At 52.0% G+C, this 27,934-nt stretch overlaps 17 protein-coding genes across 17 annotated transcripts; 10 read left to right on the forward strand and 7 right to left on the reverse strand.

Annotated features, from left to right (window-relative positions):
• Positions 1-13: 13 nt before the first annotated feature.
• Positions 14-1,056, reverse strand: BCR37DRAFT_363762 (uncharacterized protein; the record flags this gene model as incomplete). The annotated part of the gene is made up of 2 exons (XM_040868249.1): positions 14-734; positions 789-1,056. The coding sequence occupies 2 exons, from the start codon at positions 1,054-1,056 to the stop codon at positions 55-57; spliced, it is 948 nt and encodes a 315-aa protein (XP_040728475.1). The 3' UTR covers positions 14-54.
• Positions 1,057-1,122: 66 nt separating this feature from the next.
• Positions 1,123-3,196, reverse strand: BCR37DRAFT_19977 (thiamine diphosphate-binding protein). Its single transcript, XM_040866353.1, has one exon. The coding sequence runs from the start codon at positions 3,061-3,063 to the stop codon at positions 1,258-1,260; it is 1,806 nt and encodes a 601-aa protein (XP_040728476.1). The 5' UTR covers positions 3,064-3,196; the 3' UTR covers positions 1,123-1,257.
• A 269-nt stretch (positions 3,197-3,465) lies between these two features.
• Positions 3,466-4,119, forward strand: BCR37DRAFT_363769 (Golgi apparatus membrane protein TVP18; the record flags this gene model as incomplete). Its single annotated transcript, XM_040868250.1, has 3 exons — positions 3,466-3,532; positions 3,649-3,685; positions 3,732-4,119. Exons 1-3 carry the CDS (start codon positions 3,514-3,516, stop codon positions 4,117-4,119), a joined length of 444 nt encoding a protein of 147 aa, XP_040728477.1. The 5' UTR covers positions 3,466-3,513.
• A 75-nt stretch (positions 4,120-4,194) lies between these two features.
• On the reverse strand, positions 4,195-4,803 carry BCR37DRAFT_20022 (uncharacterized protein). The gene is made up of 2 exons (XM_040866355.1): positions 4,385-4,803; positions 4,195-4,335 (listed from the first exon to the last, which is right to left on the reverse strand). The coding sequence occupies exons 1-2, from the start codon at positions 4,679-4,681 to the stop codon at positions 4,270-4,272; spliced, it is 363 nt and encodes a 120-aa protein (XP_040728478.1). The 5' UTR covers positions 4,682-4,803; the 3' UTR covers positions 4,195-4,269.
• A 151-nt stretch (positions 4,804-4,954) lies between these two features.
• BCR37DRAFT_375968 (uncharacterized protein) lies at positions 4,955-5,579 on the forward strand. Its single transcript, XM_040868497.1, has 3 exons — positions 4,955-5,098; positions 5,147-5,222; positions 5,271-5,579. The coding sequence occupies exons 1-3, from the start codon at positions 5,004-5,006 to the stop codon at positions 5,499-5,501; spliced, it is 402 nt and encodes a 133-aa protein (XP_040728479.1). The 5' UTR covers positions 4,955-5,003; the 3' UTR covers positions 5,502-5,579.
• Positions 5,402-7,052, reverse strand: BCR37DRAFT_20020 (uncharacterized protein). The gene has a single exon (XM_040866354.1). The coding sequence runs from the start codon at positions 6,868-6,870 to the stop codon at positions 5,542-5,544; it is 1,329 nt and encodes a 442-aa protein (XP_040728480.1). The 5' UTR covers positions 6,871-7,052; the 3' UTR covers positions 5,402-5,541.
• Positions 7,053-7,234: 182 nt separating this feature from the next.
• BCR37DRAFT_390486 (uncharacterized protein) lies at positions 7,235-10,585 on the reverse strand (the record flags this gene model as incomplete). Its single annotated transcript, XM_040870861.1, has 2 exons — positions 7,235-9,419; positions 9,702-10,585. The coding sequence occupies 2 exons, from the start codon at positions 10,583-10,585 to the stop codon at positions 7,235-7,237; spliced, it is 3,069 nt and encodes a 1,022-aa protein (XP_040728481.1).
• Positions 10,586-10,667: 82 nt separating this feature from the next.
• BCR37DRAFT_375973 (putative adipose-regulatory protein-domain-containing protein) lies at positions 10,668-12,227 on the forward strand. Its single transcript, XM_040868498.1, has one exon. The coding sequence runs from the start codon at positions 10,784-10,786 to the stop codon at positions 11,924-11,926; it is 1,143 nt and encodes a 380-aa protein (XP_040728482.1). The 5' UTR covers positions 10,668-10,783; the 3' UTR covers positions 11,927-12,227.
• A 42-nt stretch (positions 12,228-12,269) lies between these two features.
• BCR37DRAFT_331861 (peroxisomal membrane anchor protein conserved region-domain-containing protein) lies at positions 12,270-13,004 on the reverse strand (the record flags this gene model as incomplete). Its single annotated transcript, XM_040867041.1, has 1 exon — positions 12,270-13,004. A coding segment is annotated over one exon (735 nt), but the record flags the coding sequence as incomplete, so codon positions are not given.
• A 152-nt stretch (positions 13,005-13,156) lies between these two features.
• Positions 13,157-14,281, forward strand: BCR37DRAFT_390489 (uncharacterized protein; the record flags this gene model as incomplete). The annotated part of the gene is made up of 1 exon (XM_040870862.1): positions 13,157-14,281. One exon carries the CDS (start codon positions 13,157-13,159, stop codon positions 14,279-14,281), a length of 1,125 nt encoding a protein of 374 aa, XP_040728484.1.
• An 11-nt stretch (positions 14,282-14,292) lies between these two features.
• On the forward strand, positions 14,293-16,400 carry BCR37DRAFT_404222 (electron transfer flavo protein-ubiquinone oxidoreductase-like protein; the record flags this gene model as incomplete). Its single annotated transcript, XM_040872058.1, has 3 exons — positions 14,293-14,731; positions 14,770-16,306; positions 16,356-16,400. Exons 1-3 carry the CDS (start codon positions 14,514-14,516, stop codon positions 16,398-16,400), a joined length of 1,800 nt encoding a protein of 599 aa, XP_040728485.1. The 5' UTR covers positions 14,293-14,513.
• An 86-nt stretch (positions 16,401-16,486) lies between these two features.
• On the forward strand, positions 16,487-18,283 carry BCR37DRAFT_20667 (uncharacterized protein). The gene is made up of 3 exons (XM_040866398.1): positions 16,487-16,868; positions 16,908-17,470; positions 17,510-18,283. The coding sequence occupies exons 1-3, from the start codon at positions 16,572-16,574 to the stop codon at positions 17,865-17,867; spliced, it is 1,218 nt and encodes a 405-aa protein (XP_040728486.1). The 5' UTR covers positions 16,487-16,571; the 3' UTR covers positions 17,868-18,283.
• On the forward strand, positions 18,008-19,252 carry BCR37DRAFT_342369 (Threonyl/alanyl tRNA synthetase; the record flags this gene model as incomplete). Its single annotated transcript, XM_040867428.1, has 1 exon — positions 18,008-19,252. The coding sequence occupies one exon, from the start codon at positions 18,008-18,010 to the stop codon at positions 19,250-19,252; it is 1,245 nt and encodes a 414-aa protein (XP_040728487.1).
• An 86-nt stretch (positions 19,253-19,338) lies between these two features.
• BCR37DRAFT_390491 (glycoside hydrolase superfamily) lies at positions 19,339-21,400 on the forward strand (the record flags this gene model as incomplete). The annotated part of the gene is made up of 2 exons (XM_040870863.1): positions 19,339-21,327; positions 21,380-21,400. 2 exons carry the CDS (start codon positions 19,339-19,341, stop codon positions 21,398-21,400), a joined length of 2,010 nt encoding a protein of 669 aa, XP_040728488.1.
• Positions 21,281-22,149, reverse strand: BCR37DRAFT_375976 (uncharacterized protein). The gene is made up of 3 exons (XM_040868499.1): positions 22,061-22,149; positions 21,691-22,020; positions 21,281-21,649 (listed from the first exon to the last, which is right to left on the reverse strand). The coding sequence occupies exons 1-3, from the start codon at positions 22,075-22,077 to the stop codon at positions 21,427-21,429; spliced, it is 570 nt and encodes a 189-aa protein (XP_040728489.1). The 5' UTR covers positions 22,078-22,149; the 3' UTR covers positions 21,281-21,426.
• A 1,452-nt stretch (positions 22,150-23,601) lies between these two features.
• On the forward strand, positions 23,602-25,000 carry BCR37DRAFT_20149 (uncharacterized protein). Its single transcript, XM_040866359.1, has one exon. It carries the CDS (start codon positions 23,779-23,781, stop codon positions 24,787-24,789), a length of 1,011 nt encoding a protein of 336 aa, XP_040728490.1. The 5' UTR covers positions 23,602-23,778; the 3' UTR covers positions 24,790-25,000.
• Positions 25,001-25,156: 156 nt separating this feature from the next.
• On the forward strand, positions 25,157-27,897 carry BCR37DRAFT_20462 (uncharacterized protein). Its single transcript, XM_040866376.1, has 3 exons — positions 25,157-25,269; positions 25,313-27,507; positions 27,777-27,897. Exon 2 carries the CDS (start codon positions 25,567-25,569, stop codon positions 27,499-27,501), a length of 1,935 nt encoding a protein of 644 aa, XP_040728491.1. The 5' UTR covers positions 25,157-25,269; positions 25,313-25,566; the 3' UTR covers positions 27,502-27,507; positions 27,777-27,897.
• Positions 27,898-27,934: the final 37 nt, after the last annotated feature.

Here is a 27,934-nt window from a genome sequence, read left to right on the forward strand (position 1 = left end):
CACTTTTTGACCCGTTCTTCAATTCAACCTTCTACAGTACTGTACATAAAGCTGCTAATAGTGACACTGGCCCTGAAGCACACCGTGACGATAGTCAAATGCCTTGAGCAAGCCAATAAAGTGCGACACACCCGCCAATACCACAAAGACATGAAAGATCTGATGACTTGCCCCCAGTATATCAAACCTGCCTGGAAAGAAACGTTCAGGAACACGACATGCATAGATGACTGCGCCGGTGATGTAGAGAATTCCTTGCAGACCTGTTTCAAATAGAGACATGTCGCGCGAGACGGTGGTGAGGCCTTTTTCAAGGACTGCTGCAACGACTGGAATGAGCGCAGACAGGCCTAGTACAATAAACATGCCTGCTCGGAATGGTCGCCAAAGAGGTGTTCTGAAGCGATCCATGAGTGTCACGCACAGTGTCAGAAAACCAAAGCCTGATAGTAGTGAGAGGTAGAATTGGATGAGGTGTGGGTCGCAGTAATGGCCGTAATACACGCTTGGAAAGAAGCTGCCAAGGATCATGCATACAATTCCAGCGTAGTCTGCTTTGTTCCACATCTTGTTGATGGCGTGAGAGTGATTGGAGACGGTGTGGTACGTCCAGCTGCCTGTGAACATGAGGAAGGCACCAGTAAAGAAGATGAGCCACATGGTCAGATCTGTCTTGGTTGCCGATGCGTAGTGCACGGATAGTGCTTTCCAAGACCAGTCAGACTTGAGGACATCTAGACCAGCCAACTTGGATGGCGATGGCCCAAGCAACCATAGCAGAAGTAGACCGCCAAAGAGGAAGCCCGGCACAAGGTGCGTCCATATATTGACAGTCTCGTTGTGGACAGCACAGACACTTGCAAATGACTTGCGAAAGGAGTTTGAGGCAGGACGATAGCCTCGCTTAATGAAGTGCGAGTCGCGCTGCCAATCTAGCAAGTCATCGAAAGCGAGCAACGTTGATTTCAGCTTGTCTTTTGCAGAAACGTCAATGGTGGACGAGGCTTTCACCGAAGACTTTGATGAGCGTGAGCGTAGGCCCGCAGAGGAAGACATGGCACGAGAAGGAGAGAGGAGCAGAATCAGTCGAGCAAAAGCATGCAGATGTTGTACATGGATGAAGTGCGGGGAACAGATGAGGTTGGCTTGCATTTTCAATTACAAAAAGATCAAAAAGATGGAGTGCCCCTATCGACAAAACAGGCTAGAAGGAAGGAAAAGAAAGGGCCGAAGATGTGCTTTTGGATGTATTTGCCTTTATGCAGCAGTCTGGTTTTGGACCTCCTTCTTTGATTTGAAGAGGGTCATGTCCTGCAGACCAGCACCGGCAGGCACCATTGGGTAGCAGTGCTCCTTGGGCGTGACCATGGCCTCGAGCAAGACAGGTCCGTCATGCGCCAAGAACTCAGCCATCTTTGCAGGCAGCTCGGACACAGTGCTACACTTGATACCCTTGACACCCATCGATTCGGCCAACTTGACGAAGTCGGGGTTCTTTTGCTCGGTATGGGCATACCGTTTGTTGTAGAAGAGAGTCTGCCATTGTGTCACCATACCTTGCTCCTCGTTATTGAGGATGAGCCATTTAGCTCCAATGTTATACTGACTGGCCGTTTGCATCTCCATGGCTGTCATACTGAACGAAGCATCACCATCAATATCCACACAGATGTGGTCTGGCTTTGCGACCTTGGCGCCAATCACGGCAGGAACACCGTAGCCCATAGTACCAAGACCACCGGATGTGATCATGGTGCGTGGTGTACGCCAACGGAAGTACTGTGCAGCAGTCATTTGATGCTGGCCGACACCTGTGCAAATGATGACTTTCTCCTTACAGTGAGCAGTTTGGTTGGAGAGCTCCTCCACGACAGTCTGCGGTTTTGGTACTTCATGTGACTCTGCTGCATCATACGCAAAGGGTATGCGGTGTTTCCAGTCATTGATCTGGTCGAACCATACTTTGCGATCCGTTTCAGTGACGGTATCGAGCAATGGCAAAAGTGTGGCGAGATTATCAGTAACATCGCCCTCTACAGCTTCATCCGCTTGCACAACCTTGTTGATGTTTTTGGGCATGATATCAAAATGCACAATACCACCACGCCCTTCCTTTGCAGCCAACTTGGCCATTGGTGCGAATTTACTCAAATTGCCCGTCACTCGATCATCGAATCGTGCACCGAGTGCCAAGATGAGATCTGCATCTTGCATGGCGAGATTCGCAAATGCAGAGCCGTGCATACCAAGCATGTACAGTGCTTTGCTATCGAGTTCGTCATAGGCGCCAAGAGCTTGCAAGGTTGTCGTCACTGGAATCTGGCATTTGTCCGCGAGTTCACGGAGCAGGACAGGGCCTTCCTCCTTGGCGAGGATACCTTGGCCAACATACAAGATTGGCTTTTTGACCATATTGATGAGACGTGCCACACGACCAATGGTTGCTTGGAGATTTGCTTGATTCGCCCGGCCAATTGTACCGATGCTTGTTTGGTTGGTGGGTGGTTTTGGGATGGAGGAAGAGGTTGGTATGGCGCGTCGCAAGATGCCTGCCGTCACATCCTTGGGTAGATCCACCAGGACGGGACCCGGTCGACCACTTGTTGCAATTTCGAACGCCTCATTGATGCGTCTCGGCAACTCAGCGACATCCTTCACGAGAACATTCCATTTTGAGCATGGTCGTGTGATACCAATGACATCTGCCTCTTGGAAGGCATCTGTGCCAATAGCTGATGTCGGCACCTGTCCAGAAAATACAACAAGCGGTGTACCATCCATGAGCGCATCCTGCATGGGAGTCACAATATTCGTTGCACCTGGTCCTGAAGTCACAATCACGACACCTGGTTTCCCACTCGCGCGCGCATACCCTTCTGCCATATGACCAGCACCTTGCTCATGGCGCGGTAGAATGAACTCAAAGTTTGGAGAATTGAAGATGGCATCAAACACGGGTAGAATGGCACCGCCTGGATAACCAAAGACATGCTTGACGTTGTGCCTGAGGAGCATCTCATGCACGATTTGGCCACCGGACATGCCAATGAAGGATTCATCCATGTCTTGTGACTTTTTCTTGGGCTGTTTTTGGAAGAGGGCCGAGGCCTTGGAGGCGGAGACATCTTTGTTGAATGAAGGCGAGGGGATCTCTCTTGCTCTGGGGTATAGGTTAGCATCATCAGTTTGAGACAAAGGAGGCGCCTAGATTGGATGCTTACTCAACAGCTGGTGTCGGCTTTGATTGTGAGATGGCCCTCGAGGAGGCGATGGACCCTTGCTTGCAGAGTTGCGTTGGCTGCTGTCTGGTGCATGCTGCGAGTGCCCTGTGGGCTGCTCTGGGGGACGGGCCTGCTATTATTCTGTGCATTGCTCTTGGGTATAGATGTCTGATGTCGCCTGCGTCCAGATCTGAGTCGCGATTAAAAAATGGGCTGGGGTTAGGCAAGGACAACCACAGAGACTCATAGCTGCATAGCAAAGACTCCCTGACACAGTGCTCCATCTGCAGCCATGGTCTCCATCAAAGAAGGTACGCTTTTATCTGTCTGCTGTCATCCTCCATGGGCTGTGAAATGCACTCTACCCTGCTCAATTGACAAGGCGACAGGCGCGACTGTGCCAAGCCAACCAGCCGCTAACGACCAGAGTTCCAGTCAATGAACTTCAGCATCTATGCTCAATGGTATGGCTTCAGTCGCTACACCTCTCACAAAACTAACTCTCTGCAGGCTCGGCATTCTGAGCATCATCTTCAATCTCGCATTCGGCATTGGCAACATCTTCACCTCCGTCATCATCTTTGGCATCATCGCCATTGTCTTTGGCGTCATCCTACTCTTCGTTGAGATCCCGTTCCTCTTACGAATCTGCCCGACGAATCAACAATTCGATGAAGCCGTGCGCAAGTGCAACAACAACTACCCGCGTGCAGCCTTATACATTGTCCTTGCTGCCGTTCAGTGGTTGTCGCTGATTATCCGTGCTAGCAGTTTGATTGCAGCAGCCGTTATTATGACCTTGACGGCATTCTGCTATGCTTTTGCAGGTATCAAGAGTCAAGAATTCACGCAGAGCAAGACATTGGGTGGCCAGGGACTTGTATCGATGGTCGTGTAATGGCAGCAAAATACAGAGAGAGAGCGCGAGAGAGAGGTGCGGCGATGATGTGTACTTGTACAAGATGGAGCTGACTACAAAGAGGCAGCCCCACGAGAAGACTCAATCCCATAGAATGAATGCCAGCAGTGCTCAATAGCCCGATACTGCTCACTTGGCATCCTTCTTCTTTTCCTCAACAATCTTGTTGGGACGTACACGCTGGTCCTGCTCATCCTGTGCACCCGTTAGCTCTTCTTTCTTTGATAGACGCATGGAAGCTTACCGAGTTGGTGACACCACCTACTTTACGCGCCTCTTCGTGCTGCTCAGCGAATTGCCCCGAGGGAATCGCATGTCCACCTTTCTCCTCCAGTCCAGGTGTCTCACCACCCGATTGAGGCTTCCCTGCTGCGTCTGTGCCCGCACCATGGGAAGACCCTGCGCTCTTGACATCCTTGGAGGGGCCTTTCCCTGTTTTGGGGTTCTTTGTCAAGTCTGCCTTTTTGGCATAACTACGGTACACGATACTCTGTGTGACAGTCTGCGGCCTAGCGAGGATGAGTCTTGTAGAGCGAAGCATTGAGTGTATATGTATGTATCTATGGTCTTGAGCTTGCTTCGTGTAAGTGATGTCACTGGGGAAGACGGCAGTCACAGATATCAGCGTGGAAGGGACAGAGACACTAGATGGCCTCCTCAGGCAGTAGCATAGGAGATACTACAGCACGACCAGCTCTACCCCCTGACAGCAAACCAGATAGCTAAAGACTACTGGCAGGGTGACACGAAACAACCAGAAACAGCTTGGCATCTTCTCCTCCCATTCACACACATCCACACACCCAATCATGCCTCTCATCAACTCTACCCTCGGTCTCATCGCTCCTGAGTATGGCTATGTCATGCTCGCTGCCATCGGCACCAGCTTCGTCGGTGTCTGGCACAGCATGGCTGCAGGAGGTGCCCGCAAAGCAGCTGGCATCAAGTACCCTCAGACGTAACCTACCCTGATTGGCTGGCAAGACCACGGCTGATACTTCTCTAGGTTCGCTACGCCTGAGCAGGAAAAAGCATCCAAGGAAGCACTCATCTTCAACTGCATGCAGCGTGCACACGCAAACGTACCAATTCCCACGTCTTCTTGTACCGCTTGCTAACATCTCACTCAGTTCAACGAGAGTCTCCCCATCTACTTGCTTCTCCTCGCTGTTGCATCTGTGCGATTTCCAGCCTATGCTTCAGCAGCGAGTGCCGTTTGGCTCGTTGGACGCGTCATGTACACGCTTGGCTACCGCACGGGTGACCCTGCCAAGCGTATGCAAGGTTCTGCTCAGTACATCGGCTTGCTCAGTCTCCTTGGATTGGCCATTACTTCGACCTACAGGACTCTCGGCTACTGAAGCTTTCAAATATCATTGCTAGTGAATTGACCATTTCTGCTTATATTTTGGATACAGCATCCATTTCTTCGCTTGATACCACTGTCTGACTCTCCTCGCCCTTGTCACCTCCCTTCTTTTGCTTCCGCTTTTTCTTCTTCCTCGCTGCTTGCGTTGCCAAGTCTACCTTTTCATAAAAGAGGAGAAAGACGCTCTCCCTGAACCCAGCCAATGCTTGCTCTGTGGCAACAATGCGAATCGTCTCATCAGAAATCATATACCACTGACTCCCACGTTTGCGAAAGGCAATGTAATGGCCTCGATTATGCGACCCTTTGTGCGTCACAAAACTGCGTAATTGATAGACTTGATCTTTGCTCTTGAAATCATGCCCTGCAACGGCGGCTGGATCCAACTTTTCAGGAAACTCAATCGCAACAGCATTGCGGGTGGCGTAGGCATCGAAGATGGAACGATTGATGTGAATCGCGAGGATCTGTGGAAGTGACACAATGGAGCTTGAACGATGCAATACTCGACACACTCGTGGCAGGGGTCCGGGTAAATCACAACTCGGATCCTTTTCTAATTGTTGCTTGAGTGCGTTTGCATGTGCCTCTTGAGCAGGCGTTTGCGCTTGTCGTGCAAGTTGCGCAACGGCACACCAAGCACAGCTGTACTCGTCAATCCGCTCAGTCTGTAGCATCTCCGCCAAACAACTCTCGAGTGTCATCAGTCGCTGTTGTTTGGGCAAGACTGTCCATTCCAAGAAGGGCGTCTGTTGCTTACTCGGATTAAAACCACATTGCGTACAGGTACTCGTCGTTTCCAAGATCCCTTCAAATGGCAACGCAATATATGCCCTGCCTGCCTCTTTTGCAGCGTGTGCCATTTGTAAGATGGAGACCTGATGGGAGAGTCTATTTTGTTCAGCAGCGAGCGATTCAAGGACGAGGTGAAGGAATTCCTGTGCATCTTGTTGATCGCGAGAGATGCAAACACGTTGAACGCGTTCGAGTGCTGACACGAGGGGTGAGGAGGAGAGCGTCTTGGGAGAGCCCTCGATACTCAATAACCGCAGGAGTCCAAGCAGGGTTTGTGTCAGTGACATGGGCGACTCCGCCTTCTCCTCTTCAATCTGCTCTTCAGCAGAAGCTTGTTCATCCACATGCTCATTCAGCCAGACCTTGAGTGTCGGCAAAGACGATAGACTCTGAAGCACAGAATTACAAAAGCACCAATTCCCCCAGTTCCGCAGACCAGGGATCGTTGGGCCTTTTGGGAGTGAGCCAATGGCTGACAAGTATGGCGCCAGGACGAAGAGTGATAGAGCAGCTGCTGCTGCACACAGGCTTAAGAGGCTCAAGAGCTGGTTTGGGTCATGCACCATCGGCAGCCTTACAAGTGAGAGCTATGAAGCACCTGTGGTATTCTACCTTTAACAAGTACGGTGCATCTATGCGATATATGCGTGCGTTGGATAGAGTTATGGTGCAGTCAAGCCAAGATCAGATGGAACACGTCACCAATCACTCACCAATCACTCACCGAGTCACCGACAAAGGCAATAGATAAAGCAACCTCAATGCTCCATTTCCCTATGAGCAAAAAGGTACAGAAAGCCACTCTTGCGCCTTCTTCTCAAGAAAGAGAAAGAAAACCACTAAAAAGCAATCACACAGAGCATGAAAAATTTTGAGAAGACATGACAACACGAGAGGAGGGAGGTCGCAGAACAAACTTGTTCGAAGGTTCTAGTAAGTCTGTTGGTTCCAGCCACCGCGCGCGCCATACTGGCCATACTGCGCATACTGCGTCTGCTGACCATGCTGCTGAGCGTACTGCGCATGATTGCCATACTGCTGCTGTTGTTGCTGCTGTGGGTAACCACCGTAACCCTGAGCCAACTTGGCTGCATCCCGAGAGGGTGTCGATTCTGTGGTAGCGTATCCCTTGTACGACTCCTCAGTACCATTGCCATTTCCTTGTTGCTGTTGTTGCTGGCTGGCACTACGACCACCGAGGAAGTCATCATGCGTACCATACTGACCTTGCTGCTGTTGTCCCTGCTGCGAGCCATTTCCCTGGCGTTGCTGCTGGTACTCACCCGTGGACCTTTCAAATCGATCCTGACTCGTACCTAAGGAATGAGTGGAACCAGCTTGACCTTGTTGCTGTCCAAGGTAACCGGAGGCACTGTACACACCACCACTTGTACCACGCTGAGCTGGTTGCTGTTGAGGTGGCTGCTGCCCATACATAGAAGGCTGTCCATAAGCGCCATATGGCTGCTGTTGCGGGAAGGCATAGCCGTAGTACGCATAGGGGTTTGGGTTCGGGTACCCCTGTGGGTATCCAGCATAGGCTTGTGGCACACCATGCTGAGCTGGGGAACCAGTGGCAATCGGTGCAGCAAGACCTTGTTGATGGGTCATGTGCGATGCAATAGGGCTAGCACCGGTTTGTTCGCCATAACGTGCACGCTCAGCACCGGCACGTCCAGTGGCGGTTGCTGCATGACCAGATTGTACGGGAGATGCTTGACCGGGTTGTTGCTGTTGTCCCTGGCCGTAGTAGTCGCCAAAGGGAGATGGGCGCGGTGGCTCTTGACCACCGTAGAAGCTCGACATGCCGCCATATTGCGCATGACCCTGACCAAATCCAGGATAAGGTCCAGCTGGCTGAGCGGGCATACCGTAATTGCCATAGCCTGGGCCAAAGTTGTCATAAAGCTTGTCGCCTTGCTGAGGACGTTGCTGTTCAGCAGAAGCTTGTTTGCCATACTCACCCGTTGTTTGGCCATGCTCGGCGGCATCATCTTCAATGTCAAGAGAACCGAATTGCAAACTGAGTTTTGTTGCTGGCTGTGTTTCCGTGCCGGGCATGATGACTGCTTGATTTTGGTTGAGCTTGCGTCCGCCCAGAGGCGTGCCCGTTCGCTGTTGACCACCGACTTTCATGCCAGGAGGAACAATGTTGCCTGAAGGGGTACCTGGCGCACCCACAATAGAAGAGGGTCCAGTCGCTGGTTCGCCTTGGATGGACCGCACAGTTGCTGCTGGTGGCTGTGGCAGGTCCGGCTGATTTTCTGTTGCCGCTTCAAGGTTCTCCTCCGTGAGTGGTGCCGTTGTTGTTGGTGCAGGTGCTGTGGCAGTGGATGATGCTTGCTTTTGTACGACAGCTTTGGGTGCTGCAGGCGGTGGCTTTGCAATTGATGCCCAGCTGGACTTTGAGTTCTTGTCAATGATGCGAGATTTTGGCTTTGCTTGTGTCTCTTGCTGTGTAGCCACCGATTCAAGCCAGCTGTCGGTGCTGACAGGTTCCGGCTGTGCATCGAGTACGCTTGTGACGGGTTCATCCCAGTCGGCTGACGCTTGACCTGGCGCAGGAGCCATATCCCAATCATCTGTTGTTGGTGCAACAGGCTCGACATCCCAGGTAGAGGTCGTTTCAACAGCTGCAGAAGGCTCCTGTGCCGCATCTGCCCTAGTACTTCCACCTGACGCTTGGTGGTCCTTCTTAAAAGCCGCTCTCGGTTCACCTGATGACGCTCCGCCACGGCCTCTGCCCCGTCCACACGTTGCATCACCGCCACGGCCACCACGAGCTGAAGCTCCGCCTCTGCCGCGACCCCGCCCGCGGTCTGCTGCATTGAGGAAAGGTTGAAACAAGGCACTTTGCGGGACGTTGTTGTTGTTCTTGCGTGCCGCTTGCTTATCCTTCTTCTTGGTCACTTCACCAAACTTGGTTGCTTTGCCAGAAAGGATACGATCGGTGGCTAGATCCACATCACCGCGGGATTCCTGCAGGACTTGCTGCAGGTCTTGCTCTGACCAGCTATCACCAAAGACAGCTTTGAGGGTTTGTATATCTGCCGACGCGGACATGATGTAGTTGTTCCTGCCTGCCGTGTATTGCTTTGAGCTCTGTTTGATGGAGCTGTGAGGGCACTGGAAGGAAAGAAAGGGCGTTGCCTGGGTTGTCTGAGGGCGTCTTGTCTCTTGACTCGTTCGGCGTCGTCGTAGGGACACGTGATCTGGACCGGGAGTCAAATAGATGCATTAGTAGAAGAGGTATACTTATAGTCCTATAGGCTAGACAGAAGCAAGGCTCATGTCTGCAGCAGGGGCATCCACGGGCTTCGATCCTCCAGACCACGACATCTTCCGCTGCAGGGCCGCCTCCACCAGCTTCAGCTCCTGCTGCACACTCAGCACATACAAGCCCTCTGTCCACGTCAACACCTGCCGACACAGCAACAGTGCATCGCCTGTTCCCTGCACCAGCTGCTGAGCAATCATCAGACCCACCACTGCCTCCCGTGCTCGTTGTGGTTCTGCCCTTTGCAGCACAGTAAAGGCCTCACTTGGTCGCTGCCGCTCACATAGCCATCGTGCTAATCCTGTTTCTTGTCCCAGGCAGCATCCTCCATCCAAGCGGAGACACTCGAGTGCTTTTTGTAAGTCATTCTTTTTGACGGAAGCACGTAGAAGTGTTCGTAGAACAGCGCGTCGATGCCTCGGATGCGTTTCTAGCTGTGCGTGCCAACTAAAGGCTTCTTGTAAGTCCCCACGTTCAGAGGCATACAGAACAATCAACGCATGGTGCGCTGAATCTGCAATAAAGGCCTTTGAGTGCCGAGCAATGAGTGGTGAGGCATCCGCCCATTGACCCAGCTGAATGAGTTTTGTGGCCAATTTTGCAGACAAGTCAGGATGCCTTGCAATCTCGGATGCTGGACCTGCTTTTGTAGCCCAATGCTGGATCCGTGACAAGTCATGTGGCGTTTGAGCAGCAGTCAGAAGATCGCGAACGGCGGCGGGCGTCATGCTTCCATCAATGAAATGCTGACGCGCTACAGCATCCATATCTTTATCCGCAGGCACGCTCGTTGCTCGTGTAGTCGATGGACTTCGCGCTACACGAGGACTGCGAAATCCTAGGATATCATTGAGATGCCGATCAACGACATGCGCGACGGGGGCTGCTTCGTGCTGGATGCGCTGTCGAAAGGATGATTTGAGATCTTGCAGGAAGGACTGCTGCGCTTGCTCTGTGACGGGTCCTGTGAGACTTGCAAGGACGCGGGCTAGCCTTGGGCGCATTGTACGAGCTGTTTCTTTGTAGCAAGACTGAGCAAGTCTGTGTATGTGAAGTGTAGGTTGATGTAAGCGTTCTCTGCCTTGAGACGTCACCAGCAAGAGTCCAAGTCGCGCTACACTCAACACAGACACACAGTTCCAGCTTCCAGTGTCTTCTCACTGTGCTGCAGAGCCGAGGAGCCTGCAATCCTTGCGTCAGAGATGCGTACAACCAAGCTACAAGTCGAGCAACAGGAGTCGCCCGACAACACCACCACCCAAACTATTCGCATCAATCAAGTCGGTCGCGGCGTCTTAAACATCTCTCTCTTTGCTAGTACCGCCGTCGCGCTCTTATTCGTCTCTTGTATTGCATTTCTCGTCTTCTACTTTCAAACGGTGCCGACGCAAGGTGTTGTTGAGGAGGTCTACCTACAATACCATCAGGGCAGCCACCCCTTTGCATCGGTGGATCTTGATTTCTCATCAGGCAATGGTCTTGTGACGGGTCAAGCGTATGATGTGAGCATTGAGCTGATTGTGCCCACCTCCCAAGTCAACAAGGATCTCGGCAACTTTATGGTGGATTTATCCCTGGTGGAAGCAGGATCAGAGCAGTCCGTTACTGCATCAAGACCTGCAATCCTGCGCTATGCATCGCCGTTTGTAAGTCGCCTACAAACAGTTGCTGGCGCAGGTCCTGTTGTCCTTGGCATCAAAAAGGAGACAGAAGTCTTGCATGTCCCGCTACTCGAGGCCTTTAGCTTTGAATCCACCTGGCTCGCGAATGCAGCAACAGCAGAGATTCAAATCCAAGCAACACGACCCTTACAAGTGTATCGCTGTCGCTTACACTTTACGAGCAAGTTGACTGGCCTTGTTTGGTTCTTGCGACGCTTCAGGGTCTTGTCGTTTATTGTCTTCACCATGCTATTCTATATATCTGCACTTGCCTTCACACTGGGAACATGGACTGTCCTCGCTTTCATATCTGGGAATGGCAATGCTGCTAGCCAAGACAAGGGCAAACGATCTTGGGATCAAGGGAAAGGTGCGCCAGGATCCCTAGCATCTTCCATGGACTCGTCACGCGCAACAACGCCAGAACCAGAGGAAGTGGTAGATTACACGGCTGGTTTCCCACGCGGCTTACCAGCATCTGTTATTGCGCAGTCTGAGCGAAGTGCAACGACTGCATCGACGGGAGGATTCTTTAAATTTGAGGAAGGGACACGAGGCTCTTCTGGGCGTGCTCGTCGGCGAAGTAAAGGTAAAAAAGTTGCGCGTAGTGTCGAGAGTACTGCACCGACATCGGTGGGTAGTGTGCGTGTGAAGGAGGAGAGTCTGTCTGATGGATCTGGCTGACTGCATCTCAAGACAGCAAATGGTGATGAAGACAGTGTATGATATGGATTAAACAAGAATTTTATGTGCTTGCCTCCTTTGGCTCTGGCTCAGCAGCCGGTGCTGAGAGTTGCCAGGCGGGGATGCCACCACTCCCAGCTGCACCACCTGATGTGAAGCGCGAGAGGGAGTCTGGCAAGGGACGTGATGTGGCTGCCTGTGTTGCTGTAGCATTGGCAGCACCGTCGAGTGCAGGCGACTTTGCTGCAGTCTTGGCCAACGCCGGTGAACTTGCTGCTGTTGTTGCTGCTGCTGCTGGAGGTGGAATCATAGATGCAGGCGATGCACCTGCCTGTGCCTTTGTCCTATTCTGCAGCAATGTCTTGAGTGACCGCAACTCGTTATTGAGTTCATTGAGTGACTCTGTCTGCGCATGCTTGACACTCTCCAGAGCCTTCGGAATCAACTCTCTGATCTGATCCAGCTCCAGGCCCAACCTGCGGATATCTGTCTCCCTGCGATCTGCTTTATCACGCACATCCTCAACGGTTGTTTCGACTTCCTTCAGGCACTTGTCTACCTTTTCCTGCTGTGTTGTCATTGCTTGCTTTTGCTCAGCGGCATCGGTCTGCAACATGGAAAGCATCTCTTGTACTTGATCGAACTGTGCGGCCAAGGCATTTTTATCCTCCTCGAGTTGACTGATGTTGGGCGGCTGAACGAGGGGTAGGATGTAGCGTTTTGCCGTATGATACACAGCCCATGAGAGACCACCAGACACCACAGCCATGATGAACCAATCCCGCCAGTCTCGTTGTGGAAGGGCAGGTGGTTGTGCTGCAATCAGACTATTTCCTGCTTGTCCTTGCGCATACGACGCGTACGGCAGAGTCGGTGGCCTCGCGGGCGCATACCCCGTTGACTCTTGTGAGGCCCCGGTTGCTGCTGGTGGTGCTGCGTCTTGTGCGCGCTGTAGGGCTTGTTGGACTTGCTGCGGGGAGAGTCCCTTGGATTCGAGGAAGGCGATGCGTTTTGCCAAGGGTGCATCTGCTACCTTTGGGTCTTGGAGGAAGGTGACGGCGGAAGAGACGAGGTCGTCTGCCATGGCTGTGCTTTGTTATAGACTACAGACTGTAGACTGTGCTGTAGAATGTAGGGTAGTCTGTGCTGTAGACTGTCGGCTGAGTCTGTGGGCAGCAACTTCTTCACCAAACCACCACAACGACTATTACCCAACACCCTCTGCTGCTCATGGCAGTCAGCTCCTCCTACAACACACGCAGGCACGCACCAAAGAGAACCTCACCCTCCATAGACACACCCACTTCCGACAGACTCGGCGCAAAGCGGCTTAAACTCGCAAAGCGCGACCCATACACACCGCCAGCCTCACCTGACCGCATCGACACCGCCTCAGCAGCCGTCTTCACTGCACAGCAAGATGCAGAGGAAGACCAGACATTCCTAGGCATCGTCGACTACCTCCGCCGCCATGCCCATGAAGGCGCACGCTGCTCACGTCAAATCTCAGAGGGCATGCTGGCAGAGGGTAAAATCAGCCTCAATGGCACCACACCCTCAACCACCATCGACGCAGCCATCAGGTCGCACTTCAAACGATCCACGGGAGCCGGTAGACTGCCGGCCGTAGCAAAAGCCGCTGATCCGCAATTCCCAAGGAAGACGCTGTATCACCTGGCAGACGCATCGCCACTCCCTTCCGCACCCGCAAAACAAGTGGCCTTTACACAGGCATCACCAGCGCAGCAGTCCGGTCGTCGAAGGTCTGTCACTGCACACACAGCAGGAAGGCACTCTGTAGCCGTTGTGCCCGGTGAGGAGAGTGATGATGGTTCTGAGTTGTCAGAGCACGACTCACAGGATGGATTGGGACCCTTTGCAGGACCAACACGCCAGTCGAGTGATATCACCATGCAAGACTCAGAACACAGCAACCCAGAACGGAGTCTCAGCAGCAACAGCCATGATCTCAATCGTCTACACAGGCATGAACGCTCTCCCTCGCCAGACTTGCAATTTGCCTTGTCGATTCACGAAGTAAAAGATACTGTACAGACACCAGCAGCCTCTCAACCCTCCTCACCCATGCGTGCTCATCTACGTGAGGAGAAACTCGCAAAACCAACGCGTGTCAATATCGCACTACCACCCTCCCCTTTCATCTCACCACAACAATCAGACGAGGAAGAAGCGAGTGAGGTGGTGAGTGTCCTTGCGCAACAGGATCCATCTCTCCGCTTCTCGACCATGCGCAGCGAATCTGTCTCCTTCTCTGATCTGAGCGATGTGCAGGTCCGTTCACCGGAGGAAGTCACGCTGGGTGAGCTGGATGACTTGCTCTCTGCGTTTGACTAAAACAGGTCAGTCATGGACCGATCTACGTAGCCCTCTTCTCCCTTCTCTTACAGACAACGAACGAGTGTACTTTATACCCAAATCCCTCTCTCTCTCTCTCCCCTACCTGCTTCAAGGCTGCTTGACATGTGCTGACCAAATATCCCCCGCGAATTGGCCACACCTCAAAACACTCAAAACTCCATCGAGTTACCGACATCAAGAAAAAAAGGCAACTCTCTGACTGAAAGAAATGCTCTTCAGAAAGGCGCTCTGGAGCGTACCGGTCACAATCCGATGCAGACTCACACGACCCGGCCCCCGACAAGCTGCTCGATTCTCCGTCTCTGCCTTCCGAGGCCTTGCGAGTGTAGATGAATCCTTCGATCCAAACTCGATGGAGAGGACGGAGGATGAGGTGGATCTATGTATCGTCGGTGGCGGACCCGCTGGACTCTGTGCAGCCATCCGGTATCTTTCACTATCGATATGTATCACAAGACTAACAGAAGGTTCAAGCAATTGGCGGATAAAGCCGGAAAGGACTATCGCGTCATGGTCCTTGAAAAAGCTCCCGATCTCGGCGCACATATCCTCTCCGGTGCTGTGATTGAGACGCGAGCACTCGATGAATTGCTTCCAGGGTGGTTGACATCGGATGATAAACCAGCAAACATGACACCCGTGGAAAAGGACAAGATGCGGTTCTTGACAGCCGATATGTCGATTCCGTTACCGGCACCACCACAGATGCATAATGCAGGGAACATCATTGTTGAGATGAGTTCTGTTGTGCGTTGGTTGGCGGAAAAGGCAGAAGCCTTGGGAATTGAATTGTACCCTGGTTTCGGTGGTGCAGAGGTCTTGTACCATTCAGACGGTAGTGTCAAGGGTGTCGCCACCTCAGATCTCGGTGTTGGCAGGGATGATAAGCCAACGGCAGAGTTTGAGCGTGGTATGGCGTTCCATGCAAGGACGACGTTGTTTGCAGAGGGAGCGCATGGGAGTTTGACCAAGAAACTCGTCAAGCAGTTTGATTTGCGTAAGGATGCACAACCACAAACCTACGGCCTCGGTCTTAAGGAAGTTTGGGAGGTGAAGGATGAAAACTTCCGAAAGGGTGAAGTCAGTCATTCTCTGGGCTTTCCATTGAAGAATGATACCTATGGCGGTGGATGGATGTATCACTATGGAGACAATCTCGTCTCTGTGGGTTTGGTGGTTGGTCTGGATTACCCGAATCCGTGGTTAAATCCCTACATGGAGTTTCAGCGCATGAAGCATCACCCGCACTACGCGAGTGTCTTGAAAGGTGGCAAGTGTCTGTCGTATGGCGCTCGTGCACTCAACGAAGGCGGCCTGCAATCCATCCCGAAACTCACGTTCCCCGGTGGTGCGTTGATTGGGTGCTCAGCTGGCTTACTCAATGTACCCAAAATCAAGGGCACACACAATGCCATGAAGTCTGGTATGCTCGCTGCTGAAGCTGCTTTTGAAGCATTCGAGCAGGAGCAAGAAGGCGCTATCGAGCTCACTGCGTATGCAGAGAATCTCAAAAACTCATGGGTCTATGAAGAGCTTCATCAAGTACGAAATATCAGGCCTTCCTTCCACAACCCTCTCGGCAACTTTGGCGGTATCCTCTACTCTGGTCTTGATACCATCCTTCTGCGTGGTCAAGCACCCTGGACTCTCAAACATCCCACCACTGATGCAGCAGCAACACAGTCTGCCGATAGCTGCGAGAAGATTGAGTACCCAAAGCCAGATGGCGAGCTCAGCTTTGACCTCCTCACAAACCTCGCCCGGACAGGTACCTACCACGAGGAGAACATTCCCGTACACTTGCGCGTGAAGGACTGGGAAAAACATACACAAGAAGCCTATCCACGCTACCAAGGTATTGAGACGCGCTTCTGCCCTGCTGGCGTGTACGAGTACAATGAAGATCCCAAAGCTCCGCTCGGTGTCAAGTTCAACATTAACAGCCAAAATTGCATACATTGCAAGACGTGCGACATCAAAGTACCAACGCAGGATATTGATGTTTGTCTCTCCGAGTATTTGTCTATTTCAAACGCTAACATTCTTTTAGTGGCAGATTCCATCAGTCTCAGGCGGGCCCAAATACGCATACTAGCCATTCTGTACTCTAATTTGAGCGAATCACATCCTCCATCCATTTGTTTGAGACACGCTGCCCGACGTAACCCCTGACACGTCTGGATTCGTGCACAATTTTACAATCTCCTTCTCCTCTGCATCCATCTATCCACACGCGTTGCTTTGCTTTGCTGCAAAGGAATCTTCAATGAAGAGGATATGGCGGTTCTCCTCTCCTTCAGCTGACAAGCGCAGACGTCCCTCTTGGTTTCGACGCAATTGGCGACCTCTTGCGCTCCTGATCATACCTGCTTGGCTATTCTACACCAATCACAAGACAAGTCTCACGTCAAACGCACCAGAAGATGATCCCAGGTGGAGTGCCTTGGATGCACAGCGTCTATGGTATGCGAAATCGAATCTACCTTGCGTGGCTTCGCAGGGAAACCTCACCTTTGGCCCTCAAAATGATACCTTGGGCTTCCAGCATATTCTCGTCATTGGCGTACGTCTTTCCTTGCTCATCACTTACTTACTCTTCTAGCCAAACGGCAGATCAGACTTGCGTGCCACACAAGAGTCCATGCAGAAGGAGTCAGGCTTACAATTAACCTTCTTGCCTGATGTGAAGTCACGCGTCTTGAAAGCAGGAGAAGTACGTCCAAAGCTGACTGCTGCTGAAGAACAGACCCTACTTTTATTGAAAGCACACATGCAGGCATGGCAGCTTGCGAAAGACTGTCGATGGGCGTCGGTCCTTGTGATTGACCAAGACTTGGATTACGATGTCTTAGTTCGCCCACAGGCTGGTGCCATTGCAGCCAGCTTTTTCAACCTTTTGCGTCTTGAGCACAATCTTGGTTGGAAGGATATCGTTAATTCAGCAGATCCGCATCTCTCAAGGTACTGGTTTTCCCTCATCTTTGGCCTTGAAGCGGATAGGCTGGAAGAACAGAAGATTGTCCGCTTCAACGACTTCACTGTGCCGTCATACACACCTGAGAAGAATGAAGGCCAGTTTGCCATGGCGGACCTCATGGCTGAGTACCTGAAACGTGTCGAAGAAACAAAGGCATTGTACAACAAGCGTTTCATCCAGCGCTCTGTGTAAGCTTGTGAATCTCCAGCCTATGATGCTAACTGCAGTGAACCTAAAGGCATTAGTGCCTACGCTCTTTCTTCTCGCGGTGTCGCAGCGTTCCTGTCTCACTGCACAACCACGAATCAGTGTACCTCTCTCGATGCAGCCTTCCAAACTGCCAAGAATCAACAAAGTGGGAATGAGAGCTATGAGATTTATTCGGTCATGCCCCCGCTCTTTGGGCGCTTTGATGTAGCCAAGGTTGAAACAGGCATGGTGGCCAAGTCTGACCTTGATATGCCCGTCGGCTCTGGGACAATCAAGGCACAGCATCCGATAGCCATGCAGATGGGCGGCAAGAATATAAGGCGAAGTACGCTTGTGAAGGTCTTTAAGAAGAATCTGATGACCTGGAGTACTTGAAGCACCAGATAGCTAATAGTTCGAGGACGGACTTATACTAATGCAAAATGACCCTCCGCGACATGGGTCCATCTGAAGCAGCCATCAGTTGAAGAGATGCGACCGACGCGCTTCTATCGCGACCTTGACTCTCAGCATAGATGACTGTTGAACAGCTCACCGCAACAGCAAGCTCCCTCTCTCTTGATGGGCGCAAAATTGTTGGCAATCTTGCATGCCAGCATGACACCTATGCAACGCACATGACCTCAACTGTGTGCCAATGCGACAAGGTCAAAAAGGCAAAGCCTGATGAAGCATGCGAAGTTCAGCTGATGGACACAATCTTGTTTCCTGAAGGAGGTGGTCAGCCTTTTGATACTGGGCTGTTGAAGACGTCCACAGACTCGTATCGTGTGAATCGTGTCATGCGACGTGGCCTACAGGCTATCCACTACACGGCAAAGCCCATCTCGGTAGGCGAAACGGTTGATATTGAGGTCGATTGGCCCAGACGATGGGACCATGCGCAGCAGCACTCCGGGCAGCATCTCGTTTCTGCAGTCTTGGACATGCTTGAGATACCGACCCTGGCATGGAGTATGACTCCTGAATGGTGCTATGTCGAAGTTGCCACCTTGCCGAAGGACTTCCGCTGGGTCGAGGATAAGTGCAATGAAATCATACGGCAGAATCTACCCATCACGGTACATGAGACAAAGGAGAAGCCAGCAAATTTGCCGGACGATTACGATGCTTCTGCGGGCGTTGTTCGCATTGTCTCCATCGGTGGTATTGATCAGAACCCGTGCTGTGGTACACATGTTCGGAGTACTTCAGAGCTCAATGCTATCACAATCCTCCACACATCAGGCATCAGGGGAACAAACTTTCGCATTCACTTTGTGTGTGGCGATCGCTGCCGAAAGATGCTAAGTGAGAGTCACGCACAGGCTCGGACCCTTGGTGCTCAACTCAGCTGCCAGAGCCATGACTTGCCAGACAAGGTCACACTTTTACAGACGCAGTTGCGAGATGCTCTGAGACGGGAGAGGGGCCTCAAAGCTGAAGTCGTCACAATGGAAAGCACGCGAATGGCCGAAGAGCTCCAGCAAGTTGGCAAGAGCTTCATGTACCGCGAGAATGCTGATGTGGAGTTTCTCAATAGCGTGCTCAATGCACTTCCAAAGGACTTTGTTGGTGCGTGTATATTGGTTGCAGGCAACAAGGCAAGCGGTGGGCAGGTTCTCATTGCTAGCAATGATTCCGAGCGGCTAAAAGCGCTTGGCGAAGCAGCCAAACAACGTGTGCCAACACTGAAGGGCGGAGGACGCGCAACTCGCTTCCAGGGCAAGGTGCCGTCACTCTTGCCAAAGGATGTCGAAGAGCTGGCTTTGATTTTGTAGCGTATCAGTGGATTTTAGACGACTAGGAGATTTTGCAACGCACACCGGGAACACATGTGCTAGAGCGGTTACACTAGCGCACATTGATGAATGAGACTGATGCTGAGCATAATGCAGCTTCTTTCCGATACTTGGAGCAGCTGAGAAACTCCGTCTATGGTCCCTTCTTTGCTGATCAATATGATCGAACGCTTCTTCTTCGCGGCATCAATGTGTCTGGCGCTTCTAAACTACCAAGTGGGCCAGACTTTCCTCGCTGCATTGACCCGCTCGACGAAGCTTTTTGGAAGCCAGTTTCGTTTGTTGGACGGCCCTTTCCTGTTGAAGAAGCTAGAGCACACTGGCAACGACTCAAGTCATGGGGCCTGAGCCTGATTCGCTTTGTGGTCACATGGGAAGCAATTGAGCCGGACGAGCCTGGCGTATATGACGAAGAGTATCTGAAGTACGTCGCAAGTATACTCAAGGAAGCAAGTGATATCGGGTTGCTCATCGTCATTGACATGCATCAAGACTGCTGGAGCAGATTCACAGGCGGTAGTGGTGCACCCTTGTGGACGCTGCATATGGCGGGAATCGATGCAACCTTACACAAACTACACGCCACTGGCGCTGCTCTCTTGCAAGGACCCAAGCATGAGAGCTATGCTGAACCTGGAACGCTATGGGCAACCAATTACACAAAGTTCGCCATCAACCACATGTTCACCCTCTTCTTTGGTGGTGAAGTGTTTGCTCCCAATTGTCAGTACAAGGGAGAAGCTGTTGGCCTTGTTCTTCGACGACACTTCATCGACGCTGCGGCACGCCTGGCGTCTACCCTTGCAGGCATTCATGGCATCCTGGGCTTTGACGTCTTGAATGAGCCTCATGCTGGATTCATTGGGCTCGCGTCACTCGACAATTTCAACGAGGATGTACACCTTCATCTAGGCAATGCTCCGTCAGGAATACAAAGCATGCTGCTTGCATCTGGTGTGCCGCAGGAAGTGCCCCACTTTACCAAGTCATGGCCAGTGCCTACCAAGAAGACCTCTATCAAAATGTTGAATGCAGACGGAATACGACTATGGAGAGACGACATGGAAGATGTGTGGCGCCAGCATTCTGTATGGAATATTATTGATGGACAAACAAGGTACGACCCTCGTCACTTTACGAGGTATCCCAAGACCCATGCCAGAGCTGGCGAAGAGGTCAAGTTCCTGCAAGACTTTTACCGGCCGTTCCTCATGTCATTTGACCAAGCTATCAAAGCAGCTATGCCACACGCATATACGTTTGTTGAGCCGATCCCCAATATTCGCAATATGGGCTTACTCGACCAAGCGCCATCTCAGACATGCTTTGCACCTCACTGGTATGACTTGCAAGCACTCTTTGAAAAGAAGTGGTCGCGGTACATGACGATGAATGTGCAACAGCTGGCGCAGGGGTCTCGCAATTTATGGACACACACGTATTTTGGCAAGCGTCAGGCAGCGGATAACTATACAAAGCAGTATGCTTGGCTCTTTCAAGATGCACCAAGGGCTATACCGCGTCTCATTGGCGAGACGGGGATTCCCTTTGATATGAACAAGCAATATCAGCGCGGAAAAGTGGTATATCAAGACCAAGCAGATATGCTTGATGTCATGTGCACGGCCATGGAGCGCAACTTGCTCAGCTACACGCTGTGGAACTACACGCCAGAAAACAAGTCACATAGAGGCGGTGGTGATTTGTGGAATGGCGAGTGCTTCAGCGTGTATTGCGCGGCGGATCACGTTGGAACGAGCATCTATGCTGGGACACGCGCCAGAGAAGGATGGATTCGGCCGCATGCGTTCAAAATCGCTGGCCAGCCCCTGTTATCGGAGTACTCGGCTGACGATGGAATTTATCGTCTCCGGTACAAAGGTGCCGGCAGCCTGCATACGCTTGGCAGAACGACGGAGGTCTTTGTGCCCAAGTACCTGCGCATCGAGGCCATCCATGTATCACTACGGAGACGATGTACAATCACAACAAGTCTGGATATGCAAACCATCACGATCTGTCATGAAGAGCAAGAGTTGATTGAAGTAGAAATTGTCTTTGCGCAAAAGATGAAGTTGCGTCGTGGTATCATTGGCATGGCATTAGCCACTGCTGCTGCGTTCATAGCACATCACTTGCTTCATAGTACTTAATCAGGCGCTCTTCTTGGCTTCGCCTGTGGCTGTTGCTTGCTTGTACTTTTCAGCCAATTCATCAAAGTCTGCATCGCGCTTCTTCAACTTTGTCTTGAGCTCATCAATCTCCTCGAGGTAGGCCTTGCTCTTGATGGCTGCATCATTCTTGGTGGCGCTATTGTCAACGAGGTCTTGGAGACGCAGGTTCGTGTTGGCGAGGACGAAGACGCGGTTCAGAATACTATTATCAGCTTTTTTGGTCGCGTGTGCAGAAGAATTTACAGGGAAAGGAACAAGGTGAAGCCAGTGAGGTACATGTTGCGCTGAGAGTAGAATTTGCGAGCCTGCACATCGGAGCGGTACTGTTCGCGCATACTAACATCGACAGAGGCCCTTGCCTGCGCGTCATCGCTTACCTTGAAGACTCGATTGACGGAATCAATAAAGAGGACAAGGATGAAGATGAATGTGATTTTCAATCCATACTGCAATTTTGCAACGAGCGGCGACGTGTTGATGAAGACAAATAGCGAACGGCGCATCTTGAAGGGCAATGGCAGCACGAGCACGCAGAACATGGCCATTTCCAAGACCAGGAGGCTGAAGACGAGACTATTTGATTAGCTGATGGGCAATTGACATGGTTGCATACGCATAGTAGAGGGTCATTTTGCTTTCGGATTGAGGAGCTCGACTGATGTAGGCTAGAACGTGTCCTTTGCTTGCTCTGGTCGTCGTGGTGTCTGCCAAGCTGGCGCCATGACGCAGGAAAGGTGTTCAGATGGGATGGCTACTTGTGAATGCTTCAGGCTTAGGCTACAGCTTCAGGTGTGTTCACTGTTCATTCATGAGTCGTCATATGACGGATGCTATTTCGAATCTTGAGGATGCTGCATTGTTCGAAGGCTTTTCAACTCTTGATAATCGAGATTGGCGGATATGCGAGGCTGTAGTCGTAGGTGATAGACACAGGCACGCAGGGCAGCTGCAGATAAGACTTGATTCGAATAGGGGACAAGAGTATAGCACTCTTGCCAGCTAAGACTAAACTAAAGGTCACGTGCATGAGCGCTGACGTGGCAGAGAGATAACAGCGGAAGCAAGTGATCAGGGGATGCACTTGAATTCCTAACACTTGAACTCTCTCACCGTAATGGCGAGGATGGGGCCACCTGGGCAGCTGGGCAATGGACAATCCAATCCTGAGTCTAAGTCAGCAATGGTAGAGGAGTCTAAGAGGACCGTAGCTGGCGTAGAGCACCGCATGGCCGGCGATCTGTTCGGAGACTGTTCCAGGGCCGCTGTATATAATAATATGAGTGGCCGGAATCGATTGCGAGAGCAGAATTGAGAGCAGAATTGGACACCGGGTATGGGTATGGGTATCGCCGTGGACTCGTAGGCTCACTCAGATCAGCCCTACATATGCTCGTAGCTGTACTACTACAAACCTGCAGTCCCATCGTCTCACTACTGCGGAAATAGAAGTCGCTGTCCATAAACTGACATGGCCGTTACCGGGGCCCGTTGATGTGCCGATGTGTCCGAAATTTACTGCGGCGGACGGAGGAAGTGACAGAAATGAACTGGAAGAAGCATGTGCGCGGCCGGTGGATGTGGGATAAGGCAAAAGTCTGGTAGGCAGCTTCGTAAAGTGTTTTGCCCGCTGCCCAGATGTGGCACAGGCTGTCCATTGCAATAGCGTGTCCGGCGTTACTTCAAAGTAAGATCCAGTTGTGCGAGAGGTCTTGCAGGGGGCCTCGGTGGTTACCAGGTGGTGCGATGCGACATGCCACATGATGTGATGCTGCGCTGGCTCCTGTCGAGGGATGGATACGAACAGATGAGCAGATGCTAGATGGGCTATGGGTCATCCTATCTACAGCAGACTACAGGCTACAGTAGAGCACAGTGTATATATCATCTACATCGTGCTGCGTCATGTCGATCGGGGATTCTGCGGGTCGAGGGCAGCACTCGCACATGATTGGCTGACGGGGAGGCAAACAGCCGGGACTGGCCAATCAGGTGCGCTGTTGACACGCAGTCACGGTGTCAGTCGCAGTCGCAGTCGCAGTCGCAGTCGCAGTCGCAGTCGCAGTCAGTGTCGGAGTCAGGATTCAGGGCCAGAGTCAGGTCAGAGTCAGGGCCGAAGTCAGTGTGTAGGCAGTGTAGGGAGCGGCACTTCTGTATATCAAGCACACCCGCACCCAACATTTATTGAGCAGCCATCCATCCATAAATCAGACGACATACACACAATGCCCGCACCCATCTCTTTCAACAGGCGCAGGGAGTCCGTCGTCTCCTACTCAAACTCATACAACGGCATGCTCTCCGCATCAGCCGGCAACAACTGGTTCAAGGGGTATGCCAATACTCATCAATCTCGCGTTGACAGCAGCTAACTGCCCATCTAGCCACGACGATAGCCACCTCGCCATGGACACAGACCTCCCCCATCTCGAGGCAGACTTCTGCAAGGACTTCTCCTGCTGCGGCCTCGTCCTGGACGACCTCCACGACCTCCTCCAGCACTACGAGGACCACCACGTCAAACTCGACGACCTCGCCATCCTCTCCAGCACCCTCGTCAACCCGCATGCGTCCTCCGCGCGGCCCAACAGACCCGACCTCGAGGCCATGAAGCGCAAGGCCCTCCTCGACATGCAACGCCACCTCGGTCAGTCAAACCCCCTGGACGAGGATGAGATTGCCTTTGATGTCTACCCGGGTGGCGACCCATTCTCCCGCAAGCGGTCTTGGCGTCCATCCATGTCTTCTCCCTCTATGGCCACCCGCGACTTCTTCACACCCTCGCAATCGCCCATGTCCACACCAAACTCATCCTCACCCGGAACACCTGTCATGGGCGTCTCGCATGATTTCAACGCAGAGATTGATAATCCGCTTTTGTTCGGTCCGCCCTCCGTCTCTGCTGACTGGATCAGCAGCGATGGTCAGAGCTTCAGGCCCATGCCGCAGCTCAAAAAGGCCCGTCAATCCGCCTGCTTCACCTCGACTACGGTCGGCCCACAGGTAATTGAGCACCCGGCCTCCAACTTGGTCGTGGTGGACAAGCCATACAAGTGTCAGATTCCCGGTTGCGACAAGGCCTACAAGAACCAAAATGGCCTCAAGTACCACAAGATGCACGGCAATTGCGCCTCCAACCCGGCTGCCTTGACAGGCGATGGCTCTCACCCAACAGACTTGATGCCGCAGTACGAGAACAAGCCATACAAGTGCAACTTGTGCAACAAGAGGTACAAGAACCTCAACGGCCTCAAGTACCATACGGCGCATTCTCACCAAAATGTCACGACCGACAGTATCCAGAGCCAGCTTGCTCAGCAGAGCCAAGCACAAAAGATTTGGTAAATCCATGCCACCTACTGTTGCGCACATCGATGGGTCGAAGCAATGCAGCTGGTCTGCTTCTGCATCTTCACTTTGGCCCTTCCCTTTTGTCCCCCCTTTTTTCTGCGTATGGCGTCCTTTTACCCATGAACCCTCTTGGATGGAGTCCTATCTGATGTGCTGCAATACGGCACCTCCAACCCCTCACAAAAGTGATTTTTACACAGCGATGGTTCTTGGCTTCTTCTCTTTTTTTTTGCTTTACACAGAGACCTATAATAGACATGTCGCAGAGACTCTGTAGCTATAGACTAACATCTTCCCGCTCTCCCTCATTTGTTCTTTCATCTGTTTGTGCTTGTGCCAAGTTTGGAAGTTTCCCAAATCTGACGACAGCATTCATGTGCACATCCTCTGCATGACCTCAGTCCACTCAACAGATCCATGCCCGATGCTTCCTCTTTCCCGCTAGATGAGAAGCGGCGGCATCAATTCGTGCCTGTAGATGAAGCGCCGCCTACATACCCTGAAGACTCACCCGCAGGCGCAAGCCATTCGCAAGATTGGACAGACGACGAGGACGATGACGACGCAGCGCATCACCGCGCATCCCATCGCGCTGCCTCAGAAGAGTCACAACACCTAGACCTCGAGGAACTTGAAATCGAAGAACCCGACACAACTGCCGAACCACTCGTCATTCGCACGTATCGCAAAATCCACGCTGGTGTACACCGCGTCGATGTCGCACTTGGCAAGTACATCCCTTCAACTGTCCTCCAATACATCTATGGGGCCATGTTGGGAACCCTTGTCCTTGCTGGTGTCTTCTTCTTTGGTGGATCCATGCCACGACTCAAGGTACCAAAACGGTATGAAGAAGGTTCCCTGCGCGAATACATCAAGAAGCAAGTCTCTGCCGAGCGCATTGCTGAGTATGCAAGCAAGATGGAACCCATGCAGGGAGCGTCCCCGTTCGTTGCTGAACCGGAAGCCTTAGCGAAATGGATCCAAAGCGAACTCGCCACCTTCAAGATGGGCAGAACGGCCCTGGCGGACCAGTATGTGCTACAAGCAACAGGCAAACAGTCTTGGACATTCAATGAACAAGTCAAGACAATACCTGCAGAAGCGTTGGTGGCACATGGTCATACAGGGTCAGCAGAAGGTCCCTGCATCTTTGTTGGTACGGCGAGACCAGATGATTTCCAGCTTCTTGCTTCTCAATACATCCAGTTGGAAGGTAGTATAGCCCTGCTTCAACGGAATCGAAGTGAAATACTGGCAATACAGCTCGCACGAACAGCCAAAGCAGGCGTATCCGGCATTCTTGTCTATGATGCGCGGCATACAGGCGATGATGCGCTGAATGTATCAATATCGCCAGCTACTGCAGAAGGCGGCGATGCAGCTTTACCTTGGGTTCAACCTGGAGATCCACTCACGCCTGGTCAAGCGGCAGACAAGCAATCTAAAGTTCTAGAGCGGGAGCAGGCGCCTGGCCTGCTCAATCTTCCAGTCTTTTCAATATCGGCCGATGAAGCAGAGACGCTTCACGAGGCGATACGGAGTCAGGGTCTGGATGTCTCTTCTTCGTGGCCTTCCATTCGTGCCACAGGACCCTTATGGACGGGCAATATCACTTCGCCACCAGTACAACTAAACAGTCAACTTGTACAACAACCCAAAGAACCTCTCTACAGTGCACTCTCTGAAATTGACGGAAGCGAGTCTGAGCAGACGCTGATTGTGGGGACATCCATGCGGATCGCCAATGCAGCCGTATTGCTTGAAGTCGCTCGTGTCTTTGCCTCACTCAGCGCAGAACACAGTTGGATGCCAAGACGCAACTTGGTCTTTGCCTTTTGGGCGGGCTCAGAGATAAACTTCTTGGGAAGCACGGAATGGGTTGAGGCTCAAACAAAGTCGTTGCGCTTCACGGGGGTTGCCTACCTGAATTTGGATCATGTTATGTCCAATACGGGTGAGTTCGATATCGCAGCGCATACTTCCCTGCATGAAGGCATTTCCACTGCCCTCAACCATCTCGATGGCTCGAAAACGTCCATCAAGGAACCTGAAATGTTTACTGATGCGATTGCCTTTTCTGCTCGTGCAGGCATACCGAGCATTGAACTCGGTTACAACGACATGCACATCTCTCAAGCTTGCAGAAGCTCCAGGGAATGTATTGAGCGCGTGGACCCAGGGTCCTTGAATCAAGCCAGGCTCGCAAAACTCGTTGCCTTGCTCGTGCTTGAATTCGTGGATGAGTATTTCCTGCCTGTGGATGTACGCCAGGTGGTCACCTCTGTTGAAAATGCAGCGCAGCGACTCGCTCATGCAACAGACTTGACTGTTGATCGCGACTTGGCCAAGGTCTTCCAAATCCTGGAAGAACGGACTACCGCTTTTACGCAATTCAAAAAAGATTGGGATCTCGCTCTCATTGAACTCAACTTGCCTGAATCACCAGCCGCTGCAGTGGGCAGGAGTAATTGGAACTATGCTGTTGTTGCATTTCAACGCGCACTCATTCGAAATGCGCGCTGGACCGTCTGGTTTGAGAATAGTCTTTATGGGCCGAGTGCAAAATTGGAGCGTCAGGGTGAGAGCTGGGCTCTACCACGCGTACAAGATGCATTGTATGATGGGGATATTGCAAAAGCGCAAGGACTCTTACAAATGGTTGGTGAGTTGCTTCTAGAAGCTGCCAAGACACTAGATGGATGAATACAACAACGATTAAATGATGTTAAGCATACGGAACGACGCGATCGCCAGAACTACGAGCGCGAAGGGAAAAAGGAAATATGGGGAAAATACAGGCAGAGAGACAGACTACACTTGACTGATAGATGATTCTCTTGGTTGCCGCTTCTTGCTGCCAAAGAGGTTGAAGAATTTCTTGGCGGAGGAGGGTTTGCGTGCGTGACCCAGGTGTTGAACATCCTCGTCTCGTGGTGACTGAATGTTGCTGGCGCTTGATTCTCCCAATACACTGCGAGTCGTCTTGACGGGTTCAAAGTAGCCGGCCAGTGAAAGCCTGTTGGAGAGCATGCCAAGCGTTGAAGATCGTGGAAGCTTGCTTGCTGGCGAGCGCTGAGCCTCAAGGTCAGGCATAGGCACAGCCGGCCGCTCCACTTCACCAATATCAGCCAACGTT

The sequence above is a fragment of the Protomyces lactucae-debilis genome (assembly GCF_002105105.1).
Source record: "Protomyces lactucae-debilis strain 12-1054 chromosome Unknown BCR37scaffold_1, whole genome shotgun sequence".
Classification (NCBI taxonomy): Eukaryota; Fungi; Ascomycota; class Taphrinomycetes; order Taphrinales; family Protomycetaceae; genus Protomyces; species Protomyces lactucae-debilis.

Excerpts from the sequence above, each read along its gene's own strand:
- BCR37DRAFT_19977 (XM_040866353.1), bottom strand. The coding sequence starts at position 3,063 with ATGGATGAATCCTTCATTGGCATGTCCGGTGGCCAAATCGTGCATGAG.
- BCR37DRAFT_20022 (XM_040866355.1), bottom strand. The coding sequence starts at position 4,681 with ATGCTTCGCTCTACAAGACTCATCCTCGCTAGGCCGCAGACTGTCACA. Across the intron at positions 4,336-4,384 it reads TAGGTGGTGTCACCAACTCG|GATGAGCAGGACCAGCGTGT; the intron begins GTAAGCTTCCAT and ends ACGGGTGCACAG.
- BCR37DRAFT_375968 (XM_040868497.1), top strand. The coding sequence starts at position 5,004 with ATGCTCGCTGCCATCGGCACCAGCTTCGTCGGTGTCTGGCACAGCATG. Across the intron at positions 5,099-5,146 it reads GGCATCAAGTACCCTCAGAC|GTTCGCTACGCCTGAGCAGG; the intron begins GTAACCTACCCT and ends ATACTTCTCTAG. Across the intron at positions 5,223-5,270 it reads TGCAGCGTGCACACGCAAAC|TTCAACGAGAGTCTCCCCAT; the intron begins GTACCAATTCCC and ends CATCTCACTCAG.
- BCR37DRAFT_20020 (XM_040866354.1), bottom strand. The coding sequence starts at position 6,870 with ATGGTGCATGACCCAAACCAGCTCTTGAGCCTCTTAAGCCTGTGTGCA.
- BCR37DRAFT_375973 (XM_040868498.1), top strand. The coding sequence starts at position 10,784 with ATGCGTACAACCAAGCTACAAGTCGAGCAACAGGAGTCGCCCGACAAC.
- BCR37DRAFT_20667 (XM_040866398.1), top strand. The coding sequence starts at position 16,572 with ATGAAGAGGATATGGCGGTTCTCCTCTCCTTCAGCTGACAAGCGCAGA. Across the intron at positions 16,869-16,907 it reads AGCATATTCTCGTCATTGGC|CCAAACGGCAGATCAGACTT; the intron begins GTACGTCTTTCC and ends TTACTCTTCTAG. Across the intron at positions 17,471-17,509 it reads CGTTTCATCCAGCGCTCTGT|TGAACCTAAAGGCATTAGTG; the intron begins GTAAGCTTGTGA and ends TGCTAACTGCAG.
- BCR37DRAFT_375976 (XM_040868499.1), bottom strand. Across the intron at positions 21,650-21,690 it reads TTCACCTTGTTCCTTTCCCT|TATTCTGAACCGCGTCTTCG; the intron begins GTAAATTCTTCT and ends AGCTGATAATAG.
- BCR37DRAFT_20149 (XM_040866359.1), top strand. The coding sequence starts at position 23,779 with ATGCCAATACTCATCAATCTCGCGTTGACAGCAGCTAACTGCCCATCT.
- BCR37DRAFT_20462 (XM_040866376.1), top strand. The coding sequence starts at position 25,567 with ATGTTGGGAACCCTTGTCCTTGCTGGTGTCTTCTTCTTTGGTGGATCC.